This window comes from Heliconius melpomene, chromosome 14, assembly GCF_056956725.1.
Source record: "Heliconius melpomene rosina isolate 202511_hmr_F chromosome 14, ASM5695672v1, whole genome shotgun sequence".
In the NCBI taxonomy this organism is placed as follows: domain Eukaryota; kingdom Metazoa; phylum Arthropoda; class Insecta; order Lepidoptera; family Nymphalidae; genus Heliconius; species Heliconius melpomene.
The window spans coordinates 4,963,661-4,987,584 of NC_140402.1; the positions used below are offsets into that span (position 1 = coordinate 4,963,661).

Here is a 23,924-nt window from a genome sequence, read left to right on the forward strand (position 1 = left end):
GGTGCAATAATGACACCATTTCCCTTAATTCTAGTTACAGTATGGAAAACTTGTTTAACCATATTAATTATGAACTAATTTAAATAATTTCAAAATAGGTTTGATATCTTAATAGTCTATCACGTTTAAAAATGTTATAAATGTTAATTTAAAGTAATAAATGTAGTATTGACATATTTTGAAATATTATTAGGTAAAAAGGATTTAGATTTTGGAATTTTCGCTCTTTATTAAAACAAAAAAAAAAACAAGTGATGCTACGATTTCGATTCATCTTATTCTATGAATATTAGGATTATGCATTATTAATAAAGATCTGGTGTGAGAGAAGAGTGGCTGTAAGCGCAATTGGTTGTAGGTTCGATCCCCGGTCGGGAAAGTGTTTATATGTCAAATATTAATGTTCATTCCCGTTAAGATAAAGCAGCTTATGTTTTCGTGTGAAAAACATGAGGCTAAAAAATAAAATAAAAGTATTTACATAAAAAAAATACAATTGAAACTTATTGTATTTTTGATATACAATATTGCCTACTTAATTGTAGTACTTTATTGAAATACAATATGATCACGATACTAATTAATTAATTATTATTAATCTCAAATAGCAATGCAACAGATAAATAATAAAAATCATTCACAATTTCAAAATAAAATTTTAATTATCTATGCCGACTAGCTTTTTTTAATTATCTATTTTATTCTTAATTAAGATTTTATATAGGCCTACCTATATCCGCATACTATGCATATAATACACAAATTTAAAGGTCAATGATTTTAATTTAGATGTTATAATAAAGTTTAACATAATGGCTATTGACAAGGTTGTTTTTACTCTGGTGTCTTTACCCTGAATGAGGAATTAGTGATGTTTATTATTATCATAATTTTTTTTATTTAATAAAAATTTATTTTATGGAAAAACCAATAAAAAAGTGAAGTTGAATATGAATGCTTCTTATTTTAGTAACAAAGAGAAAGACAGAATTGAAATAATTTCATAGTGAAAAGTTAAATAACGGAAGTGAATATGTGTACAAAAATATTTAATTAATGTATGACATTCCTGAGCATTTTGAGCATTATATTTAGTATGGGTGTAGTAGTTTATCTGGTTTATCTAGTCTATATTAAGCAGATACATAGCGTACGAGACCAATTATGTATTCAACAAAATATATAAGACGCTTTTTCTTTAATATTTATTGAATGAGAAACTAAAGAAAGAAAATTGAATTGTTGCATTGAAAAACAATTGTTGAGTATCTCTTGTGGGACGTTTAAAAATAAGAAAAATGATTAAATTTAGCAAAGTTAGTCGTTGTTATTAAAGTATTTGCTTAAAAATAGTTTTTTTCAGCTTTACATACATGTATACACGTATGTTAATTAAAAGTAATCTACTGCCAGTATACAAATATAAACATCTCAAATAAATTTAGCATCGCAGCGTGTGAGTGTGACGTTTGATTCCCATTCAAAATTTTAACTTTCAAGATAATATAAAATGTTATGTAGAAAAGGTTACATAATTAAGTTTTTATTGTATTTATTTAAAAAAAAGAAACTTTTATAAAGTAATTCGGACCAGCGCATTCCTCAACTAACTAACATTTTAAAACATTACCAAAAAAATATTGACATTAAAAACATTTCATAGAATAAATTTAAATATAAATCTAAATACCTTGTATAAATGACAAATTCAAAATATTTTAATACGAAGTTTACTGCAATACACTAAAGAATTTTGACGTCATACCTACTTCTAATTAATTGTTAGAGTAATTTTATGGGCTCACCAATTATATCAACTCCGTTGTCCTTAGATTGCGCCAATTCGGCGTCAGAAGTAAGTCAAATAGTGTTAATTAAAATAAACAAATCAGCTTCACGCTGTATCCCGCACACAGCAGGATAGGCAGAGGGAACATAGTGTTAACACACTCCGTTCCCCACTTTCTGGCGAGTTCTGGAGGCATTGCGTGTTGAGGGCCAACGCCACGCTTTGTCTCGACACTAGACCGAAGAAATGGAAATATAAACGTAAATAAATATTTCACTTCCTCGATAGGGGATCGAACCCGCAACCCGGGAACCAGAGGAGCTAGTGTTAAGACGTTCCGTTCCCATTTAAGTACTTCCTTTCTAGACTTTCTGCCGGATTCTGGCGGAATTCAACTGGTTACCAGAGGGATGGAATGAAAATTCAAATATTTCATTTTTTCCAGTGGAAATCGAACCCACAATTGGTTTTGGTTACAGTCGCGTGTTTGTGCCCCAGCTGGCACAGGCCTAGCGACTGGCCTCTTAAAAGTGATATTAGATACTAAGTAAAAAGTAGAGAACAGAATGATTTTACACTAGCTTATTCGCTATATGAGACAGATGTACGCGTGAAACTAAAAAAAACTGTATGAATCATACAAATTTCAAAGTGTGTCGTTGTTATGGCTCGGCTTTGTATAAAGATTAGATCTTAAACGTAAACATAGAAGTTATGTAATAGTAGAAAAAAAACAAGAATTTTTAAATAAAGTGCCATTTTATGTACCACTAGAAGAAAAAGGGTTATTTAAATTACAAAGAAACATTTTTAAGATAAAAAACAAGTTATTAGAATTATTATTTTGTCGTGATTTTTTTTTAGCTTCACGCTGTATCCCGCACACAGCAGAGTAGGCAGAGGGAACCTAGTGTTAAGACACTCCGTTCCCCATTTTCTGCCGAATTTTGGAGGCATTGCGTGTTAAGTGGCAGAACTCAACGCCGCACTTTGACACCAGAGCGAAGAAATGGAAATATAAACGTTAATAAATATTTCACTTCCTCGAGTGGGGATCGAACCCACAACCGTCGCGTTACACCCATGTTTTTTATTATATAAAATTTTTTCCTCTATTAGCAAACTTTTTGGTATTTTTTTAACATATTCAAGATTTTTTTTAGAAAATCATCTAATTTGTTACTTTTAAGAATATTAAGGTACAAAGATTAAAAGTATCGAATATCTTAATCCACTTATAGTAAGTACAGTAAGGCGATTAATTTGTTTGAGTAGACAACAATTTTTTTGTCCATATATTTAGTATAGCTTGTAGGTCCAAGTAGGAATACTCTGAGAAATCGTTAAATTATAAAATTATTATTCAAATTTTAACTTAGTAAGTATTATAAAATTTAAAAATACCTTATTTGTATTACCTAATATTATCAAATATAAAATTAGGTTTTAATAAATATATAATTTTTATTTTTTTTATTTTCCTTAATGTTTATAATTAACATACATTTCATCTTTTGGGAATTTTGGCAAAAGCTTTTTTATCGTATGTGCAGTATACTATTGAAAATAGTGGTCTCTACAGCTTCACCGGGTTTTGTCTCTTTTACTCTGAACTTGTCTAGGACATCGATCTTCATTTCCACTCAACTGAAGATTTCCTAGACCAGAATACACTACATTATAAATATCATAAAAAAAATAATAAATATTAATTATCATAATCCAAAAAAAAACATATAAATTTATGAATTATTAATACGTTTCTGTCGTTAGGCGTTGTTTTATGACATCTTTACAAAAGAATGAATGATTTGAACGTCATATGGCCAATGTCAATGGTATTATATTATAGTCTACTCAAATAATGTAGGCGGCTTCTTTATACAAAGTAAGCGGCAGTAATTAATGTTTTGGGTTCCGTATCTTATTTTTGGTTTTGTTTAGCGTTTGTTGAAGCTGTCGTAGTACCGTGGTACAGCTACTGGCTCTATATGCGTCGGTTGTGGATTCAGCTTCCATTCGGGGGGAAGAATTATTTTCATTTCCTCGGTTTGGTATCATGACTTCCCTGGAGCCAAAAGTAGGAAATCGAATGTCTTTAGGTTCCCTCTGTTTATTTTACTACCTAAATCCGGGATAGAGCGTGAAGCTAATTTAATTTATTTAATGTTTTTAGCGCTTATTTCCTAACAGTATCTTTTTCAATATTTCGGTTATTTATAAATAAAAATTAAGTTTTTTCATGTTTTTCATTAAAACAAAACCATATTACTCAGTATAAAAGCGATATTTATTTAAAAATGAAACTCATAAAATTAAAATTACCATAATTCCAATACAACCTAGCATATTTAAAAAAATAATGTTAATCACCATAATTCCAATACAACCTAGCATATTTAAAAAGGGATCATTAAGTACCTACTTTCAATTGTTTTTTTTTTTCAAACTTAGTAAAGAACCCTAAATACCATAAAGAATTTTGCATATTTATAAAGAATATTTTATATTGACGTTAAAAACGCTATTGTATTATAGTTTCCGCTATAAAACCCCAGGAGTTCATTTGCTTAAATGTGCTTAATAAGGTGTTATGGAATTTTTTGATTCTATAATGATAATAACTAATTGTATAATATTTGAAAAATTACTTTTTTATGTAAATTTGATAGTATTGATATATTAAGTAATAATTATATTAATTAAGTACATATATTTAATGAAAATGTCAAGGAGCTAAACAACTAAATATAACAAATTATATTTTAATCTTAATCTTCTATGTATAGTATAAAACAATATTGCTTTTCATCGATGTACAATTAAACCTTTCAAATTATGCAATTGATTTTGATGCGGTTTTCACTCATAGATAGTTCAAGAAAAAGGTTTATATATAAAACAACTATTTAGCCATACTATCGATAAGACACGCGGACGAAGCTGTGAACGGAACAAAAATATATTAAAAGACAGAAGAGTGATATATCACTAAACTTTTTTCTTCTCTTAAAAGCAATATACAAACATCTTTCCACATTCAATTCATATCTGACGTCTCTATTACTAAACTAAAAGTTCCAAATATAATAACAGTAAAAAAAAACTCTCTCTCTATATTTCTCTCTCTGTAAACTCTACTCTGTACCTTTTAAATTAATGTTAGTATAACTTACAAGCTTACATTGTCTTTAAATACTTGAAGCCTAGATTTAAGATAATCCAGTAGCGGACGCGATGTTCTCTGTCACGGTTGACGTTTACACGGATGTTGGCTACCTCCTTATAGATAAACATTTATTGGTCTAATTACGTTACTTTAAACGATCGGTACATTTTAGATTGGCGTTAAATAGATTTAAAGATTTTTAAAGTTACGGAGTGTTTTAACACTACGTTCCCTCTGCCTATGGTATATGTAAGATACGGCGTGAAGCTATAAATAAAAATAAATAAGTAGCAGCTTAAACAGACACATTTGACATGACACGGATGTGGTCTAAACAAACATGACATGTGACACCTAATGGCAAAATAGATACTTTCTATTTCCATTTGATATGTCATCTCAATTTAAATGAAATAAATAATGGTAGGTTTATTTTTTATCAATTTTATTATGGAAAATACAATCGAAGTAATCATCGAGTACCATACCGACCATTTTATTTATTTTTACTCGATGTTTATTATATGGCTGCAAGTTCGATACCCATTCGAGGAAATTATTATATTTAAATAATTTTCATATTAAAAAAAATATATATTTTTTTTATGTTTTCATATCCCTGTTCTAGTAGATTAAGAGAGGTGAAAGTTCCACTATTCAACTCTCAGAGAGCAAAAAGAGGAACGGAGTGTCCTAGCATAAGTTTTCTACTGCTTACCCTGCTATATGCGGGAAAAGCGTGAAGGTAAAAAGGGGTGTTCTTCTAACTATAATTTCTAATAGGTTCGACATCAGAAAATGGATAATAGAAGAATATTATAGATTGTGATCTAAAGTGATACAATTGAGTTTCTCTATATAATACTGATTCTGATAGCTAGCTCGGCTTTCTTCCTAACCGGATAAGTATTCCTGTATGTTTATTTGAATATAACTATAAATATTATTTAGCTTTTCCTGCTTTTTTCCTTTTGCCTTATAACCCACCAAGATACTCGTAAGTAGAGGGAAACTGCTGTCAAGACACTCAGTTCCCCATATTCCGTAAAATTTTTGAGACATTGCGTTTTGAGCAGAGGTGTATAAAAGATAATATATATATTTTATATTATTTATACTTGGTACAAACAGACAAATATTATAAACGTTTCTATTTTATATATTGAATAGTTTAAACTTGCTTTGTCGAGATAACAACTGGCTGTTTAAGTTTTATAAGATGTTTTCATGTCACCAAAATTAACATGATTCAAATGGCGGCTTCAAATTGCAGTATATTTTAGGGTTCCGTGCCTTAAAAGCTAAAAACGGTACCCTGATCCCTTTGTTGTCCATTCCTCTGTTTGTCCAGACCATTTATCTCGAGATCACGTGGAAGTATCATTAAATTAATATTAAATATTCAAGTCTATGGTGGATTCGGCGAAAAGTGAGAAACGGAGTGTCTTGACACTGGATTCCCTCTGCCTACGTATGCGAGATATAGTGGGAAACTGATTTTTATTTGAGGTCTATGGTACCTTTAAGCACAAAAAATGAACTTCTAAGTCAATGTAAGCAAAAGTTGATAGAGAAGCCCCAGTGGGTGAGTCCGACTCGCACTTAACTGTTTTTATTATCGATATAAAAAAACAACTTAGCCTATATTATAACAATAAACGTCACATATCTTATTTTTACTATCACATTTGAATATCTATTATATGTATTTTTATTTTGTTTTATCACATTTTTAAATGTTTTTCTTAAATATACATAATGAGTTTATTTATTTCAATATTTGAATGTTGAATAAAAACAAAGATATTTTAGATATTGTCCTTTTAAAACTTTTGATTAGTTACTTATATCTCACAACGCGTTGGGGGGCTATGCAGTCTTAGGAGAGAGAACGGAGACTTAGGGAAACTGCAGAGCCTAATGTGAAAAATAAAAAAAATATTTCATTAGTATCATTTTTTCATTAGTATTATCATTAGCATCTATTGGGATTAGTATTAAAATAGCAATAGTAGTGTAAGATCACTGTGCTTACTCTGTTACACACGGAATACAGTATAAAGCTGAATTATCTAACCTTTATGCTGTTTTCCTTCTACAGCAGTGTCAACAGAGGAAACCTAATTTTAAGACACTCCATTCCCCTCTTCCTGCCGAATATTACAAACTAGTATCCCTCCGCCACGATTGGCATCGAACTCCAGTCCTTCACTACAAAAATCTACAATATTCCCCATATATATACATACATATTTTTAATGGAAATTCATTGGTCAATACTAAACACCGATAGTACCAGATAAAATTAATTACATCACAGCTCCTACACTAAATTTGTATCCAACAACTCGTAAGAATAACTCAATTATTCTAAACACCTCGACCGGCAACCAGCTTTCATTATACGTACGTGCTAACAACAAATCAATAATTCTGACGTTTCAATTTGTATATTGACATGTTTTTAATCTTCTCACATTGTTTTTGTTTATGTTTATATGTAATGTACGGTAGCTGTGGAGTTTTGTGTAAGGCTGTTTAGTGTGAGATATTTGGTAAAGATATTGAAGATATTATAAAAATTTTGCTTGAATTGATAATTAATGGGATATTGTAAGATATTGTATGCAGAGAGAGCCTAACGTTAAGATATTCCACTTTCCGCCAGGAGGCATTCCGTGTTGAGTAGCGGAACTTATAGCTGCGTTTTACTTTGAGACCAGAGCGAAGAAGTGTAAATATTAAATATTTCGTTTCCTCGAGTTTCATTACGAGTGAGAATCGAACCCAGAACCGTCAAGCTTACAGTTGCTTATGTGGCTTGTTGATTTTTAAGTTATTTATATATTAATTAAAGGATAAGTAAAACGAATATATAATACATAAACAATACAAAAATATCGTATTGTATACAGTACTATAATATTTTTCTCCACTCAACACGCAATGCCTCAAAAATTCGGCGGAAAATGGAGAACGGAATCTCTTAACACTAGGTTCCCCTTGCCTACCCTGCTTTCTGTTGGGTACAGCACGAAGCTATAATATTCTATATACGTGGACGACCAGCCTTAAGAACTTCTCACATAGTTGCGGTAAATGAGTAAAATATGAATGCTTGAGATGTCGTAATAATAATAAATCATTCTCCAATTGGTTTCTTTTTGTTCTTAATTCTTATGTATATCAACAGCCTTGCCTTGTTAAAGTGATAAATCATTCGAGTTTAGTAGAAATTTGTAACAGTTAAACGTACAACGATAAATCGACAGCTATAATCCAAATAACTAAGTTATAAATTATAATTAATGTTTAAATCGTATTAAAAACGCAATCAAATATTTATATGGATAAAAAGTTAATTTCATTAGATTTATTGGTGTTTTGCTTATTTTATTTATTTTTGTTAAGTTTTTTTATTTAACAATTATAATATTTTAGAAAAATATATCTAATAATAATCCCTCAAAAAATTCGCGTAGAATGGAAACGGTCTTAACACTAGGTTCCGTCCTACCCTACGCCTATATCTATAAGAGAGAAGTTGAAAAAAAATCTTATCAATTACAAATATAGTACAAAATGAAATCAGAATTGAACCTATTATCTCTAGTTACAACATATTGCTATACATATCTATAGCCTTAAGCCAAAATCTATTTCTTCGTTCGTTTATAAAACGTAATAATTTTATAACAACCGCATAAACAACATTTTAGCACTCAGCGAGCAATTATCCATTCGTCAAGTCTATGCCAATTAAATTAACTGGTAGAACGTCGTTAGAAACGTTTATATGTAAAAATAGCTACTTTGCATACTATATTCTCATATATACCTACTAAATATATTTTTTTAGTTTTACGCTGTATCCTGTACATAGCAGGGTAGGCAGAGGGAACCTGGGAACCTTGAACCTTAAAGAAGTGCCGTTCCCATTTATACATTTCTGTTCCCATTTTCAGCTGAATTCTGGAGGTATTGCATATTGTGTGACGTAATTCAACATAGCGCTTTACCTCGACACCAAAGCGAAGTGAGAATCGAACCCATAGCCTATCGCGCTTACAGGCACACGCTTGTGCTCCTACAACTTGACAGCTTCAATATTAGTTAATTTGATTTTTATTAAACTTTTAGACCAGATTCTATATAGCTAATCTAGGCTACGTTAACGATTATATATAACGATAGGAATCTATTTTTATCTGTATGTTATACCTATACAAAGTAAAATTCCTATAAATTGTTCCAGAAAACATTACTAAAAAAAAGTGGGAAACGGAGGAAACGGTTCCTTCTGCCCACCCTGCTGTGTGCGGGATACAGCGTGAAAACATTACTAAATAAAAGAAAAAAGCGCTTTTATACAAAAAAACAATCAACGAACAACCAGGACGTTCGATAATTTTACTATATACATAAATAAACCTGTCTCAGTCTTGTGGGAAGCCGATCTCGAGATCGTTGCACGATTTATATAGTGAGTTATTTGTTTTACGTCAGCTATTGATGGATCTGAGATTCTTATTTTTAGTTTCGACACGCGCTCGAGTACTTGAGTTTCAGGGCTCATCAAAGGAATATCGGTACTTTTGAACGGTGTTTATTGAAATATGCTATCATGTTTCTAAGGTTTAAAGTTTTTGTAGATTTCTTTTCATATAGCAGGATTGGTTCTTGGGAACGGAATCTGAGAATTTGACTCCTCCGTTCCCATTAAGACACTTTCATTCGTAACTTTTCGCCGATTTCTGGAGATATTGCGGGTTGAGTGGAGTGAGGTAATTGAAGGCGATATATTTTGTAATTATTATTTATATTATAATTATATCAATAGCTGTTTTTTTTTTCTCACTACTAAGAAATAGGGCGCTCTAATAGAAAAAATCTATAATTTAGGCGGCACTTATACTATTGTTTTTTTTTTATATTATTAATTTTAATAATTTAATAATATAAGAACTTATCCACTATTCTTTATTTACATTTCTATTTCTTTGTTTACAGATCCTTAAAAATGTCATAGAAACACCCCACTAAGATGACAGAAGACGATGTCACGTAGTGGAATTATCAAAAAAATTGGTAACAAATAATATAAGTGTTGTTGTAAAGTGAATTTGACAGTTAAGTGAGAACGTAACCTAGAACTGAGATCACCATGGACCACCAAGGAAATTTTCTATTTTATTTATTTATGTAAGTATTGCATGACTAGTTTTAATTTTAAATGTTATCTTTATTCTTACTCTCATTTTTTATTGTTGAAACCGTCGTAGCGCAGTGGCACAAGCCTGCAGTTATGGGTTCGATTCCCAACAGGGAAATATTTAATATATTATTATACTCTATTCTCATATTGTTGTCATTCATAAAGAACTACAGGAAGGAAGGAGAAGGCAGAGAGCCTAATGTTAAGAAATTTCCTTTCACGTTTTCTCTCCGAATTCGAACCCATAATCAAAAATGCTGCTACGCTACTATTAGCAACTATATTATTTTTTCATAATATACCTATAGACTAAACTGCCTCTTATTATATTTTATCTTCTTATTACAGCTAAACCATAAACATAATTTTAGATTATCACCATTATAAACGTCATCATTGATTTTTAAATGTCCAATATATCGATTTTTAATAATTCTTAATGCCTTTTATATATTACTGAAGGGTGAAAGATTTCATAGAAATTATTGATATGACAATAAGCTATCAGAAACAAATAATACGGTCATAAAAAAGCTTAAATTAAATTAACAGCTTGTAAGTTACAATTGTAAGCAGCTAAACTGACATTTATTCATTTAACTACGGTCGTTATCATTATTATGTTATATTTATATGATTTTTATGGGATTTTTATAGGTCTACTATAAATATACAATTATGTCAGTAACTGTCATAATGTTAGGCTACTTTATTTGCTTTTAAAATTTCAAAATCGACTGATCATGGGTTCGATACCCACTCGAGGAAAAGAAATATTTATTTAAATTTATATCTTCATTTCTTCGCTCTGGTGCCTCCAGAATTCGGTGAAATTCTTAACACGTTCCCTCTGCCTACCCTGCTGTGTGCGGGATACAGCGTGAAGCTGATTTAATTTAACTAAAATAAAGTGTTAGTCCACCACCATGGGGTCCCTTCTAGAAATTTTACCATTGAAAATGTTAAAATAACAATAAATTAACATATTTACAAGTTACGTTTAAAATATAATCATATTTCACAATTAATATAACACTACTTTCATTTCCTATTGGTTTTAAATTGCATAATTGCGTGGTAGATATTTATGCACGAACATTTCGTGGGCGATCCAGATCCGATTTACTAATTCCATGTCATTCTTAACTAAAGAGCTTTCCTAATTTATAAAGTCCATGTTATATTAAAATATATACTGGAAAGTTAGTGCTACTTACAAAAAAAACTTCTAGATTTAGTAATAGGTTAAATATTCATACTAAATTTAATATTTCCATTTCTTCGCCCTGGAGTCTGGGCAAAACGCGGCGTTTAGTTACGCGCAAAGCATCTAGAATTCGGCGGAAAACGGGAAGTAGAGTGTCTTAACACTAGGCTATTATGACGCTGGATTATTTTACAATAATTAACCATAAACATAATTGTTTAAGTGTAATATTATAGTTACATATTTACAAAAATAGAAAAAATAAATAATAAATAGAAAAGTAAACATAATTAAAAGAGCATTTTACGTTCACAGAGGTGGTATGGAAACGCGACCTTATCACGGCTAGTAATCTCTTACTGCATATAATGTTTGGCATAACATTTAGGGTTATAGCATACCTTACGAGTGCATAAAAATAAAAAACAGCAAAATATTAAGAAAAATAGTAAGAATTAATTTATAATGTAAAACAATAAATTTAAATTAATATTAAATTTATTTCTATTATAACAACTAAAAAGGAGAGCTACTTACTGGCACAACTGCTTATAAAACGAACGATTTTTCTAATCTGTGAGATTAGAAATAAATAAATAAGATCTTTCGTTCTCCACTTTCTAAGAATTTCTCTATAAATCTCTATAAAAAAAACTTTAGTTACTACCAAAATACAAAAAAATAACTACTAAAACCTAGAATATTTAAAAAAAAATTGAATATCTTCAATGAGCAATATTCCTTAGAGAAATACTTAAGTGTCAAAATACGTGCCCATATTTATTACCTGTCCATTCAATCGGTGGACACGTTCCAGAAATCGCAACTGGACTGGACAAGATTTACGGTCGCGGCATTAGGGAATCGTTTATTCGAGTTTGTATGTAAATTGCATGTTTCACTAGACCGCTACAAATAAATTATACCTTATTATATGATTATAAACTATTATACGATTTTTAAGTAAATCACAGTTATCATTAAAGTATATATATATTTTTTTCAACTTCACGCTGTATCCCGCACACAGCAGGGTAGGCAGGTAGGGAAGGCAGAGGGAACCTAATGTTAAGACACTCAGTTCCCCAGTTTTAAAAATATATACTTATGTTATATTTAAAAAATATTATATGTTTTAGAAATAAATAACCATTTTCTACTTATTCCACATATGGAAATATTTATTCTATATGAATATAGAATTTTCATTAAAATATAAATTTAAATAAATATTTAAGAAATAGCTAACCATTTCCTTCCAATTCCACTCTCCATTTCACAGTACAAAAAATTGTCATGTTAATGTGAATCTAAAGTGCACTATTTCCCACGATTATTTTTATTTTTTTGTACTATAGTCATCTTAATTACTTTCATTTCTTAGTTATCGTTTAAAAACTCGTTATTTGTTTAAATATAAAATAACACTACACTTCCCATATAAAAATGAACATGTGGATATTAATAAACATCTCTCACAGTAACAGTACAAAAAGCACAATTAAAAGATCCAATCAGCTATAAAAAGTTAGTACATCTAGATTATATTCCCAGCATTGCTATAGATGACCTAATGTAGCCAAACCCATGATGACTTCACGAGTCATCTCGACCACATTATTAGGAAATAAAACTATTATAATAAATTTGTATTGAAATTGTAATTTCAATATACAGACGTGTATGTGATTAGATTTAACTGTATGTATGTAATATACATATAGATAAATGAATATAACTCCTAAACTAAAACCATTCTTATTAGAAATGCAAATTTTGTTACGATATTTAAGAGTTTCCTTATATAATAGTCTATTTTTTATTTTGATTAGCTTCACGCTGTATCTCACATAGCATGGGAACCTGGGAACCTAGTGTTAAGACACCTTCCGGTCTCCACTTCCCGCTGAATCCATCCATATGCGCCAAATATAAATAGTAATTAATCAATTTTTTGCATCTTTGTAGTTATGAGATATCGTAAGAAAATACTTACTAATGCTTATAAGATTAAGAATTAAATAAATAAAGGTTAAAGATTACTGTCATCAGATCATAATTATAAAATATTTTAGTTAAACATAAAACTTGACTCGTTCAGGCTATAAAACTATAACAGAGAGATCTAACTCTCCGTCTCCTCAATATAATTATTTAACTTAACACCAACCTAGCTATGATCATTTATTTTGAATTATAGAACTAATAAATATTTAGATTTTATCGCCAGTGCCGTTCTGGTTTGTGAGTTGAGAAAAAAGTTGATTGATTAACTAATAATCGATAAGCAAATTAATTTATTCGATTTGAATGAACCTTTCAATCGCTGTCATAGGCAGAGGCCTACTTGTGCGAGGAGTTTTAAGTTACATACGAAAATTAGATATGTATTAATAACGTACAACCACATGGAAAGATATTATAATAAATGAAGAGAAGTTTTTGAAATAATTAGAATTTTGAATAAATCTATATAAAATCTATATAAATCTATATATATAAAATCGAAAGGTCACTCACTCATCACGAAATCTCAGAAACTACAAGTGCTAGGAATCTCAAATTTTGCATAGGAGTTATTTATAGGACGTAGGTGCTCGCTAAGACGGGAGTTTGCAATATTCGACTCCTAAGGGGATGAAGTAGGGGTTGAAAGTTTGTATGGAAAAAAAAAATCGCCACCGATTTTTATAAGATTTGAAATTTAGACTCTTAAAAATATTTCATTAAAACCGTGTTTCATGGTTTATTACGATTCACCCTCTAAACTGACAATATTTTCATAAATATATTTAATAAATGTTCGTATACAGCCTACACAGGGAACCTAGAATTAAGTCAGTCCGTTAGCTACTTTTCACCAAAAATTCAAAAATATTAATAAATAAAATTTAATTCCGAGTGGGGATCGAACCCATAACCATTGCCTACCCCCCCACGACGGCCGGATATATTTGATTAATATACCATCAATTGAGCGATGGAATTTTTATTTCCATAGCCTTATAAATTGTTAAGAGACATATAAGTGTAAAGTGACTTCAGTATTACAATGATAGAACACAATTGGGTTCGCCAAATAAATTGTGACATACAATCACGACCGTTCGACAATCAGGCTCATTCAATTTGTGTCAACGCATGTGGTCTGATACATGTCACGTTATTGTCGTTAATAAGTAAGATATTCTGCTTATTATTTTTTGAGGGTTGACCTTCTGAAGCTTCTGAGGACCATCCACCATCCTCTAATAGGGAATCTCTCTCTCTGGTGAAAGTTACTTGGGTGAAACTAATTAACGTCTATAGATATTCTATAGATTCAACGTTTCGTTTGTTGTGGTTTTAAGTTATATCAAGATTTAGATTTATTTAAATTTATAATTCATCTATTATTAACCTTTATTTACACGGTAAAAAATTTGCAAAAAAAAAAATTAAAATGTATTATCCTACTAATATTTATGAAACAAAACTAAAACCGGTCAAATATGAAATGGACTCGCATATTCAAGGTTCCGTACCAATTTGAAGGGTTGTATGTCAAGGGAAGTACAGTTAATAAAAGTTGACATATTTAAGTTTCCGCACATATTAATGTTTTTTCCTGTGCTCCAGGAGACACAGAGGAATATTTGATATTAATTTAACTTGATGCCTTCAAGCAATTCTGAGATAAATAATCTTGACAATGATCCTATATGGGTTTCGTTTTTTCATTTCGAGGTACGGAACCCTAATAACAAAAAGAAGTTGATTAAGGAGAAAAACACACATCAGTACTAGAAACTTCATGAGGTTTACACAATATGAATAAATATGAAAGTAAGATATCTGTATCTCTACTACATATGGTCTATGGCACAACATCGCTGAATGGACTCTTATTAAAACGTCAGACCTCGTATCTCAAGTGGAACCGTCAGTTTAGGCGCCGCTCGGATAGGTGATAAAATAATTAATTATAATTACTGTTACTGGCCAAATGTTAAGCTTGATTAATGATTATGAGGATGAGAAACACTGGGTGAAACTATTTTTATTTGAATTGTTAAGATAAGTGTGTGCATATCTTTATTAAGTTATTTTTATTCGCATATTGAATATGTAAATGTTATAATAATGATGAGACTAAATGCGACAGGTTGTGAGTGTGATTCCCATATGAGGAAATTAATTTTAAAATATTCATTTTTTCGCTCTGGTGTCGAGGCAAAATGCGGCGTTAAGTTTCATCACTCAACACACAATGCCTCCAGAATTCAGCGGAGAGCGGAGTAATTTTATTGACTGTCAAATCGTAAAAATATAAAAAAAAACGGCTTTAAGCGACCACCGTGGCACAGATTCACTAAAAATATTTACAATACTAGAATAATACTAGGCCCAGTTTCGTGAACATGTTTTCTTAATTTACTCAGTCATCTATGACCTTTATAAAAGAATTTGATCACCAAATGAATATTTTATACAATCCAAGTTATTTTATAGGCATTTTTTAAAATAACATTTGAAACTTTAGTATATAAGAAATGTTGCATCGTCAATATATAAATTGTTAATATATTTCATATCGTGAAAGACTTTGTGGTTAAATTTTAAAAAATAATAGCCCTGAAAGGGGGGCAACATTTGGTGATAGGGCTCAGATGATAGGGCTCTGGCTAAGCTAAGCTTGAATTTTGTACGGAACCCTCGGTGGGCGAGCCCGACTCGCGCTTGACCGGTTTTTTAATCTACACTGACACAATATAAAATTTTTCTAATAAGGCTTTATTCACCTTTACACCGTCAGTCAATTAGCTTTCATTAGGAATGTTTATAAAAGCCTTAGTCATTTCTCTTAGTGGCTTATGAGAGTAGTCAAAACAAGTTCAATAGTTTCGGGTTTTGTAACATGACGTAATGTAAACGAGAAAAAACTTTACAATGCGAAGTTTGGGCCATATAGATATATTTAGGTAGTGCCCGGACATAATTACTTTCAATTATTTATTGACATGTATTTTTTAAAAATAATTAACATAAAATCTACATTTTGGTATTTCTTATATGGTCAAAATAAATTAAAAAGGTTTTGTCAATATCTTGGAAAGCTTCCAGATGCTGGCGGCTTTCCTATAAAATGTACAAGTACTAGCGGGGATGTCGCGATGAGAATGAAGAAGAACGCGCTCAGCTGGTTTGGGCACGTTGAACGAATGAGTGATGAAAGAATGGCAAAAAGATTTATGACGGAAAAGTGAGTGGCAGGTGGAGACTTCGGTTGAACTTTAAAAACACAGTATCAAAGATACTGGATGAAGGTCACGTATAAAGCATGATGATTCTAGTAAAGGTTACCCAAATTGAGATCACATACATTTCGAATGGCGGAACCTAACGCCGTGTTTGGTCTCATCAGACGGGATAGATTGGGATCAGACGAAAGAAATTAAATAACGCATTAAATTGAATATGTATCCAACAGTTGTATTTAGTTTCTACGGACATTAGGCACGTTCTACCATGACGGAATTTCTATCGATTATTTTCTCGTATAAATCAATATTTATATACCGATTATTCCGTTTTAATGGAATTCCAGGAGCAGGTTATATTATGGGTGGTCTCTCTTATATGTTATCTTGATAGCTTGTTATTAGATAATGATATACTTATCTATGATTAACGAAATCATCACTATCTTTTTCACTTCACGCTCTATCACGCACATAGTAAAGTTAGGCAAAGGGATCCTGGTATTAGTGTTAGGATACTCCGTTTCCATTATAAACCCTAATCGGAATCGAACCCAGAACCTTCAAAAGAATCACTTTATTACACGGTCATGTTTATGTAGGTAAATGTCCTTAGCAATGACGTATAAAGTTTTCTAATCAATATTGATGAAATATGATAATTTGAGGTCGCTGTAACTTTAACGATTCTTATATTTTTTAAAAAATAATAATATACAAAATATTTTTGTTTTTTTCACATATTAAATATAATATAACTTTTAATGCTATTCAAGTAAAGGTGAAGTAAAATGATGAAGAGAAATTCCGCAATCTGTAACACCGCTGTCAGTTTACCTGTCCATTCATTTTCTCCACAACGGTTCGTGCTTCTAAATTATAAAGCTTCTATTAAGGTTCTAATTTAATCCCTTGGGCTGTTACTTCGCAGGTTCCCAATGATCATTGCATGTAATGATTAAGGTTTTATATTTTTTTATGGATAATAAAAAAAATGTTTTATTTAATATGTGAACACGTGTTCATATCAAATTAATTTTAGGATTTTTTTCTTGTAAATGTAGACCACCATTTTACTGATGATTTGGTTTTATGAGTAAGTTTATAATGATATTAGATTAATAATTAAAGTGATGTTTATTTCTATCTTTTTATAAAAAAAACATATAGAGATTAAATAATTACCTATTCGTATTGTACTTAAAATTATTCTGTCTCTACGGAACCTCAATTAGTGACCTACCAGATATATATTACATGCCAGTTCTAGTACTCTGCAGAACTTTTAATAATTTTTACAAAAAAATATTCAAATGAGGCCAGTAATGGCGCAGGGGCACAAGTGACTGTAATCGCAACAGGTTGTGTGTTCGATTCCCAATCGAGGAAATTAAATATTTAATATTTTCATTTGTCCGTTCTGGTGTCGAGGCAAAAACGCGCATTGAGTTTCTTCAACTGTCTCCATGCCGGGTACAAAGAGAAGTTGATTTTATTCTACAAGTATATAGATAACTTTTCAAATTTTCATATACGAAATAACAAGGAAATTTAATGTTACATTATAAGGAAGAGGATCTGTGATGGTTATTGTATTGGAGCAAATGTGAGAATTACAGCACAGCTCGGAGGGTAGGCGTGTGAACACGAGCACGACTGACTACACGAACGACGCTGTAGGTAATGTTCTTAGTTCTTACATTGTTTATTGTAACTTTACTCATAGATATCAAAATAAATAACAACTATAATATATTGCTGTCCCACGTAGAGCAGGGTAGGCTAAGGGAACCTAATGTTAAGTCCTTTCCCTATTATTGCCAAATTCTGAAGGCTTTACGTGTTGAGTGGCGGAACTTAACTTTGTTTTGCTTCGAGACCAGAATGAAAATATTTAATATTTAATTTTCTCGACTGGAAATCGAACTCACAACCTGTCGCGTTAACAGCCACACTACTTCAATATTTCCTGTTTATAACAAAAATGATATTTTTTCCAAAACCCGTACGAATAACTACTAAATATTATAACAAAAGCCCCCTCAATAAATCAACGTCAAATGACCCCAAAAGTAGTATTTCTTATGCGTATTAAACGACTACCACTAAAATGAAATGCTAACGACTTTGCACTAAAAAAAATTGAATGTGCTAAATTAATCAGCGGTCAACGTCTTGTCAACTTTGGGGCTCAAGGCCGTATTTATAAAGATGGGTTCGACTATTTTGCATAGATTTCTCCGCCGAATATTTTTATTGCTATTATGTAGGTGCGAGTATATTGAAGGACGTTAGAACCAATAAAAAAATAGATTTAAATACTATGGTGACAATTGCTATCATTTTCGCTTTGTTTGTATATTGGCATCATGTAATGACGAAATGTTTTTATTGATTTAATGTTTTCTTTCTCAGCTTCTATCTTAAGAGTAAGTCTTTCTTAAGATTAAGTAAAAATTCTGAAGCGGAGTGGCAGAACTCAACGTCACGGTTTACTGTGATCCTAGAGCAATGAAAATTAAATATCTCATTTCTTCGAGTAAGAATCGAACCCACAACCTTTCGTGTTTTCAGAAAGCTCTCTTGTCTCTGGTAGAAAAAACGCGGCGTTAAGTTCCGCTGAACGTGGGGAATGGATCCTACCCTGCTATACGGGGCAAAGTGTGTCTTCTTTAGTTGTACTATGTTATGTTTAGTATATTAGTTTCATGTGAAACTTCGCTAGCTCAATTTGACCCAGACCTAACCAGATTTAGCTAAAATTTAGATTATGCCTTTAGTTCTGATAGCTATGCTCTCACCCGTTACCTTGTAACTGATCCACTTCCACTGGTTGGCTGGAAGAGATCTCACATAGAGTTAAGTCTACCTTTGTGAACTAAATGTTTTTAATCTTATTTTCTTATTTATATTTAGTACAATAAAGAAAATTATATAATCTATATTGGTGTTAACCCAAAAAAGCCGCCTCAAGAAAATTGCTAATATGAATAATATAAGGATATCAAATAAAAGGAATTAATTTGTAAAATACCATAAACCATGAAAAAAAAATTTTATAAGCTTGTTTTTAAAAAAAGATTAGTTAAATTAATATTGTATTTACCTACACAAAAGTGAAATGGTATGTCACTTTCAAATATTAAAATTTAATTTTATTTTAAAATTCATTGTTCACAACAGGAATTTTAAATTTAACCTCAAATATGGTAAGTACAGTGTATATAATATTGGTAAGGACGAAGTATTTAACATTCTTTAACATTATGGAAGTCACTATAAATAGTTTCTTTTACGCGTTTAAAATTAATATTATTAGAAGAGGAATGAACTGTCAATTTAGTCATCAAGGAATAATGTAGAAAATTTAAAGTGACGTCATTCTACATTCTCCGCCGAATTCCGAAGGCATTACGTGTTGAGTGGCGGGACTAAACGCAGCGTGGGGAACAGTGTTGTATTACTACGTTCTTCTGTCTACCTTGCTGTATGCGGGAATCAGCGTGAAGCTGAAAAAAATACATATCTTAATACTTGCTAAAAATATTTCTTCGATATGCAAAGATAAATTTAATTTAAATGAAGATTTCCCCATATTGCAAAGAAGACTAAAAGAAGAAGAAAAGAAATGAAAACAATTTATTTATGCGTCCGGAAATCGAACCCATAACTGTCGCGTTTATAGCTAGGTCGCGCCACGACTTCCAATCCCGCGAATTAAGAAAGAAGGAACGAATTAAGGAAGTTAATACAATTATTTCTTTCGATAGCATCTACAAACATAATACAAATAAAAATTTGGTGAAATTGTGTAAAAAACTAAAAAATAATATATATCGCTATATTTATTAAGATAAATAATGTAATAAATATAGTTCTATTTACAATAATATTTTTTTTTAAACATATTATCATATAATTTAATAATATCGCTTATGTTTATTACAATATATGGTATATGTGGGACAGTTTACTTCTTATGTTCGTATCGGTGTCAACATTGAATGACACCTTTAATTACCGTGAAGGAGCCCCGTTGCCTGAAATAAATTTCAGTTTTAAGAAAATATACAAATAAAACAATACTCGACTAAGAGTTGTTTTTACTATTTGCTCATTTAAAAGTAAAATTATTGTTTTAGAGTTGTTTTGTGTACAATAGTTAAATTATTTTCTTATATTAAACTCGTGCTGATAGCAGGTTCAATAACTGTCCTCTATATATAAGACTAATTTTAATGTATATTTGAAAAATGTTTTAAGTCAATGTAATTTTAAATAATAATTAGGAATGCAAATGTGGCTTCGCCCGCTTAAACTAATTCTTATATTATAGTCAAATAAATTCTAGATGTTTTGTCGCTGTTCTGATATATATATATAGCCTATAAGCTATATTTTTGCAAAGTTGCAACTAAATCCGTTTTTGCTTGAAAATGAAACAAATAACGATCCTCACAAACATTCATATTTTTAATATAAGTAGGATTTTTGTGAATTTAATCATGATTAGGCAAAAATATTGTATAAACACTGCATAAATTATTTATTAATAATAATTACAAATATTTCAACATTTACACATACAATTTACAACAATAAATATACACTTTTGAATAGTCCTGCGTCCTTTATGCATAATATAACCCAACTTTCGTTATTAATGATTAATATGAATTTTCATTACGTTCCATTCAACCATTTCTATAAAATAGAGAAGAAAATCTTAAATTATCTAAAGCTATTACTAATAACGATCGACATGTGTATAGTTATATAAAAGGGACATAATTATAAAAAAATCTAATAAAAAAAAATCAGCTTCACGCTGTATCCCGCACACAACAGGGTAGGCAGAGGGAACCAAATGTTAAGACACTCCGTTCCCCATTTTCTGCCGAATTCTGGAGTCATTGCGTGTAGAGTGGCAGAACTTAACGCCGCGCTTTGCCCCGACACCAGAGCGAAGAAATGGAAATATAAACGTAAATAATTATTTCACTTCCTCGAGTAGCGATCGAACCCGCAGCCGTCGCGTTTCATACGGCCTCGACATAATTATAAAGGTATACATATATGTATATAAAAGATTCAAAAATCAACAATTAACAAACCAGCAAGTACAAATGACAAAGAAGCCAGCGTTTGTCAAAGTTGTCGCAACACGGGTTAGGCTATACGGATCACCAGACACCGATATGGGCCATACATACATACATACACACATACCTACTTACTCTACTGTGCATGACACAGTTCATGTAATTGGTTAAAATAACTGCGCACGAACAAACTGATATACGAATGTGTAATATAAAACGCGATGACTGACGCAAGGGCTTAACTATTGGGGTTATAGTAAAAAAGTTTCCTAGGTTTATATGTTACGTTAGAACGTTTAAGTTTAAGCTTTTTTTTAAGTTTAGTGTTAAGATGATTAGGTTAGCCATTAAGTTCTGTTCAACACTTTCCGTTGAATTTTAGTGGCATTGCGTGTTGAGTGGCGGATCTAAACGCCGCGCCTTGCCTTGACACCAGAACAAATAGCGAAAATGTTCAATATGTTATTTCTTCGAGTGATTGAAATAAAAGTATTCTATTAATTTTTTTAAAAGGTTGTAAATCTATCTGCCTTGTTTTAGTTTTTATTATATATACTTTACCTCTACGTATTATTTCATACAAAAGTCAATAAATTTCAATGAATCCATCAAAACTCCTATAATGATATCGATTTAACTGCTCCTTAAGTGTTTTCATTATGCAGTAAAAGTTTATAGCATAACTATACGAATATAATAATAATAATTTTGTATTGAGGTCAGTCGTTGCGGAGGGGCACAATGTGTAACTGTCTACGCGAAAGGTAGACAAGTGGGTTCGATTACCACCGAGAAATGTTTAATATTTTCATTTCTTCGCTCTGAGATCGAAGCAAACCGTGGCGTTGGACTCCCGAATCCCGATTGTACGGGATACAGCGTGATAAGCTAAAAAAAATAATAATATGTAAATTTTAGTTTCAAGTAGTAGTTAGTACATATTTACTGTATAACGGAGAGTCGACAAAATACCTCATTCTCCATAGCTTAAAGACAGCGGGTTGAATGAGAGATTAGAATTGCGCCTTGTATCTTACAACACAAAATAAACATTTATATTAGTTGTTAAATAGAAGCTTTTTCTCGTTGTGGTATTTGAACCCACGCCCCGCACAGTCAATATTGTATAACAGAGGAAAAAGAAGACATGTGAAAAAATGTTCGTTACTTTCTTTCATATATTAAAAATTTAATTAAATTAGAGCAAATCTGCTTCACGCTGTATCCCGCAACACAAAAAGTGACGCTAAAAGCGACTGGTTGTGGATTCAATCCCCACTCGAGGAGATAAAATATTTATTTTAATTTATATTTCCATTTCCTCGCTCTGGTGTCTCACTCAACTGCTGCCTGCAGAAATCGGCGGAAAGTGGGGGACGGAGTGCCGTAACACTAGAATCCCTCTGCCTACCCTTCTCTGTGCGGGATGCAGCGTGAAGCTGATTTTTAGATTTTTAGTCATATTGTATATTTAAATATAAATAAGAAATTAAATAGTATATATAGAACTTGCGAAGAGCTTCCGTCCGTTAACAATTTGTCATAACAAGAACGACTTTTAAACTAATTGTTAATGACTGAAGAGAATTGACTTAAGAATAATAATCCAATTGAAAGTAATCTTATGAGAAAGGGGACAAGATTTCCGGTAAGGGACCCCACGCCGGAACAATTTTGATAAATAGATATCAAGTAATAAATTATATTATTGATATTATTATGACAATTTATAAATACTTTTTTATATCAATTAAACAATTACAATCAATCCAAGCCTTGCAAGAATATAGATAGAATCTAAGCCAAACTTTGTACTAGCCTACAACTACTTTTCACTGATATTAAGTTTCATACAGTTAAGCTAGAAAAAATAGTTCAAAAAGTAGTTTTTACAAATCGTTATCCTATTTTGTACTAATTTACTTATTTATTCGCTAAATATTTTTAGTACTATTTTAAATTTTTCAAGAATTTTATTTAAATTTCAGATTGTTCAACAAAAATCTTAAGAGTTCTACAAAAATAATTTGTGAAATAATTTAATAGATCACGTTAACGTGGAACTTATGTTTATGAAAAATAATATTTCATACTAATATATATTAATATTAGATAGATTAGGGTAGTTTTAGGCCAAAAAAACTGAAAACAAAATTACTGCATAGAATAAATAATTGATATAAATAATAATTGACTATTTTC

General features: G+C 30.9%; 1 protein-coding gene across 1 annotated transcript in view; it reads left to right on the forward strand.

Annotated features, from left to right (window-relative positions):
• The window catches only part of LOC146532077 (ADAMTS-like protein 4), a 106,147-nt gene that overhangs the window by 13,645 nt on the left and 68,578 nt on the right, over nucleotides 1-23,924 (forward strand). Inside the window, exon 2 of the mRNA XM_085197338.1 lies at nucleotides 9,969-10,160. Coding sequence (XP_085053464.1) covers nucleotides 10,123-10,160 — 38 coding nt within the window. The 5' untranslated portion in view covers nucleotides 9,969-10,122. The remainder of the gene's footprint in view (nucleotides 1-9,968; nucleotides 10,161-23,924) is intronic.